The 13,497-nt window shown below is 41.2% G+C and overlaps 2 protein-coding genes across 2 annotated transcripts; both read left to right on the top strand.

The window, feature by feature from the left end:
* Nucleotides 1–957: 957 nt before the first annotated feature.
* Nucleotides 958–1,887, top strand: LOC134393635 (olfactory receptor 5J3-like). The gene has a single exon (XM_063118696.1). It carries the CDS (start codon nt 958–960, stop codon nt 1,885–1,887), a length of 930 nt encoding a protein of 309 aa, XP_062974766.1.
* Nucleotides 1,888–8,155: 6,268 nt separating this feature from the next.
* LOC134392500 (olfactory receptor 5AP2-like) lies at nt 8,156–9,091 on the top strand. The gene has a single exon (XM_063116870.1). The coding sequence runs from the start codon at nt 8,156–8,158 to the stop codon at nt 9,089–9,091; it is 936 nt and encodes a 311-aa protein (XP_062972940.1).
* The last annotated feature ends 4,406 nt before the right edge of the window (nt 9,092–13,497 follow it).

Raw genomic sequence — 13,497 nt, 5'->3', positions numbered from 1 at the left:
CAGTTCACCCCACATGTTTTCCCTCCTCCGACTGCAGAAGGCTTCAGTGGGGGAGGGGGGAGATAGCCCAAACTGGTAACTTAAAAGGTTGTCACACAGAGGAGGGCCAGGATCTCTTCTCAATCCTCCCAGAGTGCAGGACACAGAATAACGGGCTCAAGTTAAAGGAAGCCAGATTCCAGCTGGACATCAGGAAAAACTTCCTGACTGTTAGAGCAGTACTACAGTGGAATCAGTTACCTAGGGAGGTTGTGGGCTCTCCCACACTAGAGGCCTTCAAGAGGCAGCTGGACAACCATCTGCCAGGGATGCTTTAGGGTGGATTCCTGCATTGAGCAGGGGGTTGGACTCGATGGCCTTGTAGGCCCCTTCCAACTCTGCTATTCTATGATTCTTTGATTCTAAGAACCTTGCACAAGCAGTGCAAGATTCCTCCTTTCAATTTCCCTCTCCCACTGCAGTCCCCTAAGACAGAGCCCACCACATTCAGTAGGTTTTACCAATCCCCTGGAAAGGCTTTCCAGGTTGCAACAGAGGGTGGCAGGGAAGAGTTGGGGAAGAGAAAGATCCATGGCTTCACTCACATGCTGTTGGATAGCATCCTTTACCCATACCAGACTGGCTGAAGGTATCCAAAGATATTCAGATAAAACCGCCTCTCACCCAGCTGGAGGCCTCAGAAACTGCCAATCAGACTTGAAATTTTTACTGCGTCAGTTCCTTCCTCTGCTTGTATACAAATCACATTGCTGGATACTTACAGTATTTTCCTCACAGAGCATTGTGTATTCAATGTCAGTCTAACTTAAGTCCCATTCATTTCTATTTGGCTACAACCCAGAATGCCTCCTTTAACCCTTCTAAGATACAGTGGTGCCAATTCAATAAGATGAATTGAGTGACCCACACACTCTTTCATTTTGTTCCCCAGGCGTAGTATCATGTCATCACAACTAAATGGCTGTGAACAATTACACTATGGTGACCGAATTCTTCCTTCTCGGACTAACAGACCGGATGGAGCTTCAAATTCCTCTTTTTGTGATCTTCCTGCTGATCTACCTTCTGACATTGGCTGGGAATATGGGGATGATTGTACTGATCAGGATCAGTCCCCAACTCCACACCCCTATGTACTTCTTCCTCATCAATCTGTCTGTGGTGGATGTCTGCTATTCTTCCATCTTTGCCCCAAGGCTGTTGATAAGCTTAGCTCAGTCTAAAACCATTTCTTATACTGGATGCATCACCCAACATTTCTTTTTTGTAGTTTTTGTGTCTACTGAAGGGTTCCTGCTAGCTGCAATGGCATATGACCGTTATGTGGCTATTTGTAATCCACTGCTCTACACTGCTCTTATGACCAAAAGGGTCTGCATTCACCTAGTAACAGGGCCATACTTAGGCGGGCTACTGAATTCACTCACACACACATCTGGCTTACTGAGATTGTCATTTTGTGCCCCTAGTATAATCAACCACTTCTTTTGTGATACACCAGCAATGCTGAGTGCTGCTTGCTCTGATATCCAAGTTAACGAACTTTTGTTGGTCATCTTCTCTGGGGTAGTTGCTGTTTCTACATTCCTGATCATTCTAGTCTCCTACCTGTGTATCCTCTCCTCCATCATAAAGATTCGCTCTTCTGAAGGCAGATACAAAACCTTCCGCACCTGTGCCTCCCACCTGACAGTTGTCACCTTATTCTATGGACCAGTAAGCTTAAGTCACTTGCTGCCCACTTCCATGTACTCAAAGGATCAGGAGAAGATCTCAGCTGTGTTCTACACCCTGGTGGTCCCAATGCTGAACCCATTAATCTACAGTTTGAGAAACAAAGAGGTAAAGGATGCCTTGAAGAGAGTGTTCAATTGTCGAAATGAATAATGTGGTTCTTCAGCTGTTATTCATAATGCTGCTTCCCATATATCAAAATAAAATAATCATATTTTCGTTAGTTTTAGGCCACTTTTTCTCCTCTAGCAACTGGACCTTTGTCCATTTACTGGGAAAATGAAGATTATTATTATTATTATTATTATTATTATTTATTTATTTATTTATTTATATAGCACCATCAGTGTACATGGTGCTGTACAGAGTAAAACAGTAAATAGCAAGACCCTGCCGCATAGGCTTACAATCTAATAAAATCATAGTAAAACAATAAGGAGGGGAAGAGAATGCAAACAGGTACAGGGTAGGGTAAGCAGGCACAGGGTAGGGTAAAACTAACAGTAGAAAGTAACAGTAGAAGTCTGCACAACATCAAGTTTTAAAAGCTTTAGGAAAAAGAAAAGTTTTTAGTTGAGCTTTAAAAGCTGCGGTTGAACTTGTAGTTCTCAAATGTTCTGGAAGAGCGTTCCAGGCGTAAGGGGCAGCAGAAGAGAATGGACGAAGCCGAGCAAGGGAAGTAGAGGCCCTTGGGCAGGCGAGAAACATGGCATCAGAGGAGCGAAGAGCACGAGTGGGGCAATAGTGTGAGATGAGAGAGGAGAGATAGGAAGGAGCTAGACCGTGAAAAGCTTTGAAGGTTAACAGGAGAAGTTTATATTGGATTCTGTAGTGAATTGGAAGCCAATGAAGAGATTTCAGAAGCGGAGTAACATGGTCGGAGCGGCGAGCCAAGAAGATGATCTTTGCGGCAGAGTGGTGAACAGAAACCAACGGACTGATGTGAGAAGAAGGAAGGCCAGAGAGAAGAAGGTTGCAGTAGTCCAACCGTGAAATAACCAGTGCATGAACAAGCGTTTTGGCAGAAGAGACAGACAAAAATGATCGAATCCTGGCAATATTATACAGGAAAAATCGACAAGATTTAGCTACTGCCTCAATATGAGGAATAAAGGAGAGCGAGGAGTCGAATATAAAGCCAAGGCTACGAGCTTCCTTGACTGGAGTAAGCGTAACATCATTGACAGTAAGAGAGAATGAGAGATGAGGAGAAGGTTTAGGAGGAAAAACAAGCAATTCAGTCTTTGCCATGTTAAGTTTCAAGCGACGATGAAGCAGCCAAGCTGAGATATCTGAAAGACATGCCGAGATACGATCGTGAACATCAGGAGAAAGTTCCGGAGATGACAGATATAGTTGTGTATCATCGGCGTACAGATGATATTGGAGGCCATGAGATTGAATAAGCTTGCCCAAGGGCAACATGTATAAGGAAAACAACAACGGGCCAAGCACCGAGCCTTGCGGAACCCCTACTGAAAGGGGAAAGGAGGAAGACGAGCTGCCATTAGTCAACACACTGAAAGAGCGACCCGCTAGATAGGAGGCAAACCAGTTATAGACAGAGCCACAAAATCCAAGGTCATGAAGGGAATCTAAGAGAAGATCATGATCAACCGTGTCAAAGGCTGCAGTTAGATCAAGGAGAATAAGAACGGAATAATGGCCTTTAGACTTGGCAGTAAGGAGATCATTGGTGATCTTAGTAAGGGCTGTTTCGGTGGAATGCAGAGAACGGAATCCAGATTGAAATGGATCCAAAGCAGAGTTACTAGAAAGAAAGTCAAGACAAGCAGCCAAACTTAAAACACATTAATCTCAATGATTTCATTGATAAAATTAAGATGTTTAATGGCTTAATCCTATTTAGGTTTACACAGCAGTAAGCCCCACTTACCTTCTAGTAAATGAGCATAGACTCAGCCTAAATTCTCTCGCTGAAATCAATGGGACTTAAAGGTGGTTAACTTTGGCTGGATAAAGCCATAGTTCTAAGAAAGCTGGAAAAAATGAGTCTTGCAAAATTTCTTCTCCAGAAATAGGTGTTTAGAATAAGGCAAACTGAGATTAAAATAGGATAAAGTAGGTTGTTACATTTCAGGTTTGGCACTTGGTTTCTTACGGGCTGATGCTATACATGTTTACTCAGACATGTCCCATTGACTTCAATGGAGCTTACTCCCACGTACATGGCTACAGGATGGCAGCTGGGGAGTGCTTGGAGGACAGATAACATCATGCAGGCAGGCTGATATACAGAGAAGGAAAATGAGGGGCAGTTTCAAAATCTTTTAAAAATAAAATGGCAAAAGAAATCAACGTTTGGGCAAGGCACCCCTGCCTTCCATCTTTCTGCCTCATTGTCAATGGGTGTACAAGAAAGGATACCATTTGATGTAGAAATATTGTGGCACAAGAAATGGTGTGCTGGGGTCACTCTTGCCAGCATGTAGATTTTGTCCAAGATGCAGGCACCACAATCACTTCTGTATACAGCTTCAACACAGGCTACTCTAGGCTACAGTGCAGAGCTATCCATTCATGCACATTCAATGGAAATCCAGCCTCCACTATCGAACAAATGCAGACATGTCCATAAATGAATAACATAGAGATGGCAAGAAGGCCATTTGCAGGCTGACAGAAGAAGTGAGTGCGGAGACTGATAGGAAACATGAACTGTGGAAGATGTGGGAATGCAGAGTGGGGTGTATGGAACACTTAAGTAGGAGCAGTGTGTTAGCAAGTTTGGGAGCCTCATAATTCCCTAGGATTATGTTTAGAACTTTCATTTCTAACGAGTTGCCTTAAATCTTATGCATTAAGGCTGCAAACCTGTACCCAGTTACCTGGGAAGAAGCCCCACTGAATTCAAGTAGACCATGGGCCCGTTCAGACAATATGTTAACTCACCATAGATCACCCATAAATGTGATCCACAGTGGTTTAGGGTGGGGATTTCCCTCCCCATGATGGGTAGAGTACACATGCCTACTACCCACCTTCTACAGGGTGGCTAGCGGGTTTCCATGATGGTTCCTGTGTTGTCTAGCAGGAACTCCATGGCTTTTGCCTCATCATTTCACCATAGAGTCTGCTGGCAAGAGTGACCGCCACTTCTGGCAATGCTCTTGCCACTGTAGATGTTTTCCATGGTTGGTGCCTGTTCAGGGCACAAAGGATGGTGGGATGCATGATTCAACCATGAAGAGGTAAGTAATCTAACTATAGGTGGTGGTGGTGGTGGTTAGTGGAACCTTGCGACATGGTTCAGCGGTCAAGTGGTGGGCCTGCTTGTCATGGTTCCATTACCTTTCCTCTCTCTGTGGTTTCCCTACCCACCACCCTCCCTCTGTGCATGTCTGAACAGGCCACATGTATAGGATTGTGCTGTTAGGTTTTGTTTTGTTTTTAGAAACCTAGCCTTTTTAAAATACCTGGAATCATTAAACTTGTGATTAAAACAATCCATTGGTAATTGTCATTGTCATTTTGTTTTTATCTTGAAGAAAATAAGCCATATGTTTACTTTTTTATTGAAACGAATACACACGGAGAGAGAGAGAACAGTAATGCTGCTACAATCATATCCTTCTGAGGTCATCTGAGTGGAACAGGGTTTAAACAAGGATTCATTATCAACAGTTCAATTTCTGAAATGGAAATGGAAACATATCCTTCATATCACATGTTTAACATAAAACTGCTAAAGATATAACCTTTATTAAGAGCTGTGCGACTGAAATAGATGGCTTTTAAAGAATGGAAGTGCTATGGTGTATTCCATCTGGAGTACACCATAGACAACAATGCCTCTGTTACAGCACATCCACTTTAAAAGGCATCTGGCCCCCACTGTAGTGCAATATAGGGGGAAGGGAAATGCCCATACTTACCAGAAATCAATGGAAAGAATTGCAGTTCAAGTGTGTGATTGCTGACTAGCTAGATGCCTCACATGGACACTGACTGCTGCAATCAATTGAAAAGGCTAGCCAGGCAACAATTAATATAATGCCTTTTCTGCTATACACAAGGATTTCCATTCTTCCTCAATGGCACTACAATAGTGGGTCCTGCTAGTGAACCACTTTACCAACTGCTGCTGCTGAGGCAGCATAGCCTGTGTCCCATCAAGTCAAATGCAGCCCATTGGCCATGTATGGTGGCCCACAAAGAGCAAGATTAGTCCCCTAACTTTGCTAGTCCGGGACTAGCAAAAACAGGTGATTTATCAAGCCTCTGGTGGGCTGCCTTTGGTGAATTGCTTTAGGCTCATAGGGTCACAAGTTGTGCAGGCCAGGCATATGCACTAATTTATTGTTGAAGGGATTTAAAGCTTTATTAAAAACCCTCCACATACTGTTTGACCAAAGATGACAGTGGAGCACAGAGAAATTAGTGGGATGGTGAATGTTTGCCCACAAGCGATGATGGCTCTGTCTGTCCACATTTAATTCCTATTAAAAAAAATATGTATTGCCTGTCTCCAAGATCAGAGGTCCCAATAATACTACATTTGTGTTTTCAAGTCTATCCCACTGTGTGCTCCAAGATTTTACACTTCTTAAGAGTATACTCAACTATTAATATCACATGTGGGTGATGACAAATATGTTGTTGACATTCTTGGGTTGACCTCATTTATGATTTTGGAATATGATGCCATATAATGCAACTAGTGGTTGTAAGTATTGCACTAACAGAAAGAAGCAACTAGGAAATGGTGGTATCTACACATTTACTTTAAAACAAGATGGAGCAGGTTAACTGATGGAAATATGTACTGAATGGGTGGAGTGGGAAATTAATAATAATAATAATAATAATAATAATAATAATAATAATAATTTGTTACCCACCTCTCCCTCTGGATCAAGGCAGGGTACAACACAGATGCAAACACTATAAAATACATATAACTAATTAAAACATTTAAACTAATACATTATTAAAAGCAGCACATTATTAAAAAGGCATCTTAAAATTCAACTGGGTAGGCCTGTAAACTAATTAAAAGAGATGATGAATTAAACTTCCAGATAGCATATCCTCAGGTGATTATGTTGAAAGGTCATACAGAATATTTTAATGATGACAGGCCTCACCTGAGAGATTCAACCTTTCAATTTTTTTACTAATACCAACCAAGTATAATATGAGCAATGCCATCCATATCTCTTGCTCTTCAACTTTGGGAATGATAGCCTGTCCTCTTCACAGGTAAGACTCCTTACAGGGTAATCCTATGCATGTCTACTTAGAACCAAGCCCCATTGACTTCAGTGGGGCTTCCTGCTATGAAAATGGGCATAGGCTTGCAGCTTTAGACTATTTATGCTTAATCAAGTTTGACTCTCTAAGACCAGAGTCCTATAATTGACTATTCAGATGTAAGCCCCATTTTCTACAAGGTAAGGTTTGCAGCCTTCATGTTGGAGCAAATGCATTTGTGGTTATCAAAACAATAAACAGATTCACTGTCTGGAAACTAAACAAATTCTCTGAAATTTATCTTGGTCTTCCTTTTCCCACCCATAAAAGTTGGATAGAGTTTTGAATATATATTTTTGATGTTGCATGAGATTTCACTCAGTCCACATTTCAAAGCAGACCAATCTGATCAGCATCTCTTGGAATACAGTGTGGGGATCAGAACACAGTCATCACCTCGATTCCACACTCCTCCAAATATCATGATATAGTTCTTAGCTCAAAAAATGTACCAAAATGCACATATTGGGGGGGGGGGGTGCATCTACAAACCTGTCGTCTAAACTAAATTATGTTTTGAAATGTGTATTTTGTGAGACAATACATTAAAAATTGTATTTGCAAATAATGTAAACTATCATTGACTAGAGATCCTTATGTGTCTGTATAACAAAACTTGCTGATTCCATTGATTCCATTTCCCCAAATCACCCGAAAAAAGCCGTAGTTGTTTAATAGAGGTCCTCATATTAATATCATAAAAGGAGTATGGTTGAGATGAGCTAAATCCTGCCATTTCCCTCCATTGTAATTCCAGCTAAATGGAACTTGCTGCCATTGATAGCTTTTTGGAAGTGCTGTTGACAACCAATTTCATATTCCGAATAGTGTAATAAGGAGATAAAGGTGAAGGGACCTTTTAAGCATTTATAGAAATATGACTGTGATAATGTCTTTCATGCTGGGATTTAAGACAAATTAGGCTGTAAATGTTTTCCAAATGTAAATCATTCATTAATAATACGTAGTAGGAGTACATAATCCAGGCATTTTTTTAAAAAAAAAAACTTTGGTTGAAATCCAGCTGCATAAGATCAAATATTTCACAATTGACTTGGATTAAATTGGTGGGGGAGGTACACAGTCAAACAGTGATCAAGCCACAACCATAACTTTTTTAAAAAATCCTATTTCAGAGTAAACAGTAATGAAGCAAAATTACTCTACTGTGAACGAGTTCATCCTTGTAGGATTCATGGACCATCCAGAACTTCAGGTCCCCCTCTTCATCCTGTTCCTGGTCATCTACATTACCACACTAGTGGGGAACATTGGCATAATCCTATTAACTTTAGTTGATGCTCAGCTTCACACCCCAATGTACTTTTTCCTCAGAAATCTCTCCGTTATAGATATTGGTTATTCCACTGCCATTGCACCCATGTTGTTGACCACCTTTGTGGCAGAGAATGCAAGCATTTCCTTCACAGGTTGTACAGTGCAATTTTTCTTCTTTTGCCTCTTTGTGACCACTGAAGGTTGCCTTTTGGCTGTGATGGCATACGACCGCTACACAGCAATCTGCAACCCATTGCTCTATTTTGCTGTTATGTCAAATAAGCTGTGTATCATATTAGTGGTAGTTGCTTATGCTTGTGGCTTTGCAAGTTCAACTGTCCATACTATTTTCATATTCAGCTTGTCCTTCTGCAGTTCAAATGTCATTAACCACTTTTTCTGTGATGTTCCTCCAATGCTTAAGTTGTCCTGTTCAGACACCCATGTCACTCACACTGTGCACTTCATTTTATCCACTGCAATTGCGCTGACCACTTTTCTGATCATCTTGGTCTCCTATGTTGCCATTGGTTTTGCCATCCTGCAGATCCACTCTGTCCAGGGAAGATTCAAAGCCTTCTCCACCTGTGCCTCCCACCTGACCGCCGTCACCATCTTCTTTGGAACCATCATCTTCATGTATATTCGGCCCAGCTCTAGTTCCCCAATGCAACAAGACAAAATAGTTTCTGTGTTTTATACTCTGCTGATCTCCTTCCTCAACCCACTCATTTACAGCCTGAGGAACAAAGATGTGAAGAATGCTGTGAGTAGGATGCTAGACAAGATGATGTTCCTGAAGTAAAAATACTGGGGCTACAGCCACTTCTTTTTAAAAGAACCCTTAAGGTCTGTGTTTTCTCTGGCCTTTCTCTGAGTATATTGTACTGGACTTCTGTTGACTTTTAGTTGCAAATGTGTTCTAGATTTTAGTACTATCTGGGTTGGATTGCACATATTACAACTCATCTCATTCACCTAAGGATGGGTGAATTCCCCAGTGCCCACCTTACATGGAGCTTGCTAGCCCCCTGTTGCTTGCCCAAGTCTGGTAGGTGTGTGGAAGAAACCACTGGATGGTTTGTGGATGGCCGTCAGGAGCTCAAGGAATCCCACCATTCCACAAACTGCCTTTTGCACAAAATCATGGGTAAGCTATTTATGGAAATCACCATTTTGCTCAAATGGTGATTGCCATCAATATGCATTTATTTATTTATTTATTTATTTATTTATTTCTAGACCTCCCAATAGCCAAAGCAGTTCACAAAAATTAAATAGCTTAATTTATGCAAAATTGTAGCCATACTATTTAAGCCTGCAATTTTGTATACAGTGCGTTATTTATGACTGCCATTTTGTACATAAATATTTCCATAAATAGCTTACCCATAATCTTGTGCAAAAGGCAGGTTGCAGAACACCGCAAGCTTACCCCACTCGGCACGCACTGAGCCAGGCAAGCTCTGGGATCTGTGAGTCAATATCTGGAGGACCAAGCTGACAAAAAGTCACTGAGCTCAAGCCCCAAACCAGATAACTCCAATATCTCTGCATTAGCCACAGTCCCTTGACTCACCGTTTAGCATTTTCAGGAGCTGGGAGGGGGCTGTCATGTGGCTTAATGGGTGGGGAAGGCCACTTCTGCCAGACTAGTTGCATACACTTAAATATGGATCCACCCCCATTTTAAATAAATGAAACGCATAAGAGGAATTCTGGAGTTCTATGCATGATATTGTGTAGAACAGCCTTCCTCAAGCTGATGCCTCCAGATTTGTTGGGTACCACAATTCCCATTATCTCTTGATAGCATGATGTTTGAGGATGGGTGTCAGGGGGAATTTTCTGTAATTTTCTATAATGTCTGGGTATGACACACTTTCCCTTTTAAAGCTTCCCTTAGCATGGTGGGAGGAATGATGCACCTTCCAGGGGAGCATTATTTTCCCCTGCTCCAATCGGGGTCTTAAACGGGAAAGTGCGTAATTCCCAGACATTATAGAAAAGGACCCAATTGGACCAGTGGGAGCAGGGGCAGAAATGACATGCTTTCCCCTCCTCCACTCCAATGAGGGACTTTATGGCTCCAATTTCAGTGGAGGAGTAAAAAGCGTGTTTTCCAAAGCCCCTGTGGAAAGCATGTCTTTCCCCCCACCACTCTAATAGTGGCCATCATTAGCATGATGGGGGGAATGACATACTTTCTGGAGGCCCCAGAAAGGATGGTTTCCCCCCACCCCAGGTGTCCTCTTTTTGGGTTTCCCAGCAATGGTCACCCTAATAATAAATAAATAAATAAATAAATAAATAAATAAATAAATACACCATGAGCAATGTCTGCCTCCAACCTCAGAAATCCCAACCACTGATTTTTAATTCATGGCCTTTTATGCACTATATGCAGTCTCAAACTGGAAATTAATTTAACATGGAACCATAACCAACCCTATCATCTTACTGACTATCCATATGCAATCACATGTTTGCAAACGCATGATGTCGTCATTTCACATTTTTAAGTATTCATCAGCATACCTTTTTCTTCAAGATTCTACACTTTTTTAAAAAAAATGCTCCCATTTATTAATTTGACATTATTGGATTGGCTTTGTTGTTGAGGATAGACCACTTAATCTAAAAGCTCAAGATAGAGGAAAGTAACTAATGAGGACTGTGGACTGAACTGAGAGGGAACAGTTCTGTTTGAAACTAATTAAAGAGAAACCACAAAAACATTGAACTAATTCCCAGATAGGAAGTCCTTAGGTGATTGGTTGAGAGGTCATACAGGCGCTGTTAATGATAGAAGCCTCACCTGAGAGCTTCAATAATTTGGTTTTTAGACGATACTGACCCAAGTATAAAAAGACCCATTCCATCTACAAGTCTTGCTCTTGGGTTTTAGGGATGACATCCCATTCTCTTTACAGGTAAGGCTCTTTAGGCTACTTCTGATAGATCTGATATTCTCTCAAATGCTTGTGAAATGTTATTTCTGTCAGTCAGATCAATGAACAGCTTAAACCCTTGGTAGTAAATACATTCTCTAGAATTAATTTCAGATTGCCTCCTCACACCTTGGTCCTCTAACCAAAGCTGGGCAGTTTGGCAGCATTTAATAATGCTGCATTCAAATGATGTCTCCTGCAAGTTTCCTGTGACTGAGAGCAAAAACACAGGTTCAAGTTCATAGACCAATTGGTTTATTTTTATTATTTTATTATTACATTTCTAGACTGCCCAACAGCCGAAGCTCTCAGATATTTTCTGTTTTCATCTGGCTATGCAGCCAGCCTATACACTTCAACCCATATAAAAATGCAGATTGAAGTTAATAAAAGACACATCCCGTCGTTGGTACATTGAGGAGACAATCTCCTCATTCTGTCTATATTGGCTATGATTCAGCAAACACATAGATGTGCAAACAAAGAAAGATTACATACTGCAGTGCAATTTCCTTGCCACACCAATTTACTTGCCACACTAGACTCACAAGCGAATGAGAAGATAGCCCTCTCTAGATGGTATAGCACACTGCAGGATATAACCACAATCCTGCCTGTTTAAAAAACCTGTAGACCCAAGCTGTAGAGCTAGATATGATCTTCCTGTGTTGGCAGTAGACTAAAAAAGAACCAAGTGGAGGAAAAGATTCATGGGTTGATGGGGTAGCCTACTTGAGGAGGCCTGAGATTATAAAGGCTAAATGGAGTCCTTCCATTCTGCAGTGGTGCCTCAAAAGCTGATCAGCCTTTTAAAAGTTTTGGAAAAGGAATTAAAAACGTAAAAGATTATTTTAGACACCTAAAATGATATTGGGTTTAGGTGGAAGAGCTGTAATGGGCACTAGACAATCTGTGCCATGCCTCTTCCATAAAGGCATGCCACAGAACCCTCACAGTCAAAGTGGACTTTAATTCTGAGGATGGAAAAGGGGAGAGAGAATTACAAAATCCAAAAAATTCATGTTATCACTCTGAGTTCCATGGGAGGGATTAAAATGTAATAAATTAAAATAAATAAATAAATAAATAAAATAGTAAGAAACTACAGTCTTCTTCTCACAAAGAAATTGCTTGCTGGGGAAATGGTATTTGTAATAAGATACCAAAGCTGCCATCCTCTGTCCACGGGGACCACCTTGTCTGCTCATACATAACAGTGGCCACACTCTCCAACAGAATTAAGAAAAAAAAATACATTTGTCAAAAAATTAGAATAGAACGGTTGGCATATTCTATCCAGTTGGGCACTCTGCACTATGGGGTGCAGAGCAGCATTTCCATGTAGGTTTTGGAGCGTGTTCACCTGACCTAGTAGCAGCTTACACCTTAATAGGCAGCAGGAATACTTCCTGTCCCATTAGAAGAAAAGACAAGACATTCTGCAACTTCTTCACAGACCTTGGTGGACAGGAACTGTGTGGATTGCTCTGCACTGAGGTTATATTGCAAGAAAAAGTATAGAGGACAGCCAAGAGGGGGAAGAAAAGCATTGAAGAGAATTATGGGAACTGAGTAAAGGATGGCATTGTAGAGGATGGAAAAAGCAAGTCAGGAAGACCACCTTTTTATATGTGAGGATGGATGCTATTGTATGTCAGCGTTAGTGACACTGTCCCTGTTAATAAATCTTCACATCAGTTAACTTTGCTATTCATTTCTCATCCATTACCAATGAATAAATAATAACAAAACTTTCAGTTTCACATGTTTTATTAAGGGCTTAAAATGTTCACTCAAACCCCCAAATGCTGGAAATTGGCAGCATTTAAGAATGCAAGGCCCCTAACAAATGCATTATTTAGGCAATATGGATATTGTAGTGTATCCTTTGCTGTGACTCGTTGCATTTTCACCATTACCTTGACTGTCAATAGCAGGGTGGTGGACCTAAGTCTCAGATTTGTCTGTTCACTGGAATAGACATGTGACATTTATGCAAATGAAGCTATCATGAAGCTGTGGTCTTCTGTGAATAAATTAGAAGCAAGGAGTTTTAAGCATTGTTTACATGTCAAAAAGAATTGCCCTGGTTTGCCCAAATAAACCAGGAACCACAAACATTGGTGCAGCTGTCTTTTTTGCTTATGTTACTGGGCCCTCTGCCCCTTCCAAGGAACTCAGCTGCCCCTTTCCTTTATGAGAACCAAGGTTAGAGGGTTGGAAAAATCCAAACAGCAGCACTGAAGCCTTCTGGTTTTGA

This window comes from Elgaria multicarinata, chromosome 2, assembly GCF_023053635.1.
Source record: "Elgaria multicarinata webbii isolate HBS135686 ecotype San Diego chromosome 2, rElgMul1.1.pri, whole genome shotgun sequence".
Classification (NCBI taxonomy): domain Eukaryota; kingdom Metazoa; phylum Chordata; class Lepidosauria; order Squamata; family Anguidae; genus Elgaria; species Elgaria multicarinata.
The sequence above is the reverse complement of the archived record's forward strand: the minus strand, read 5'-3'. Positions and strand labels throughout refer to the sequence as shown.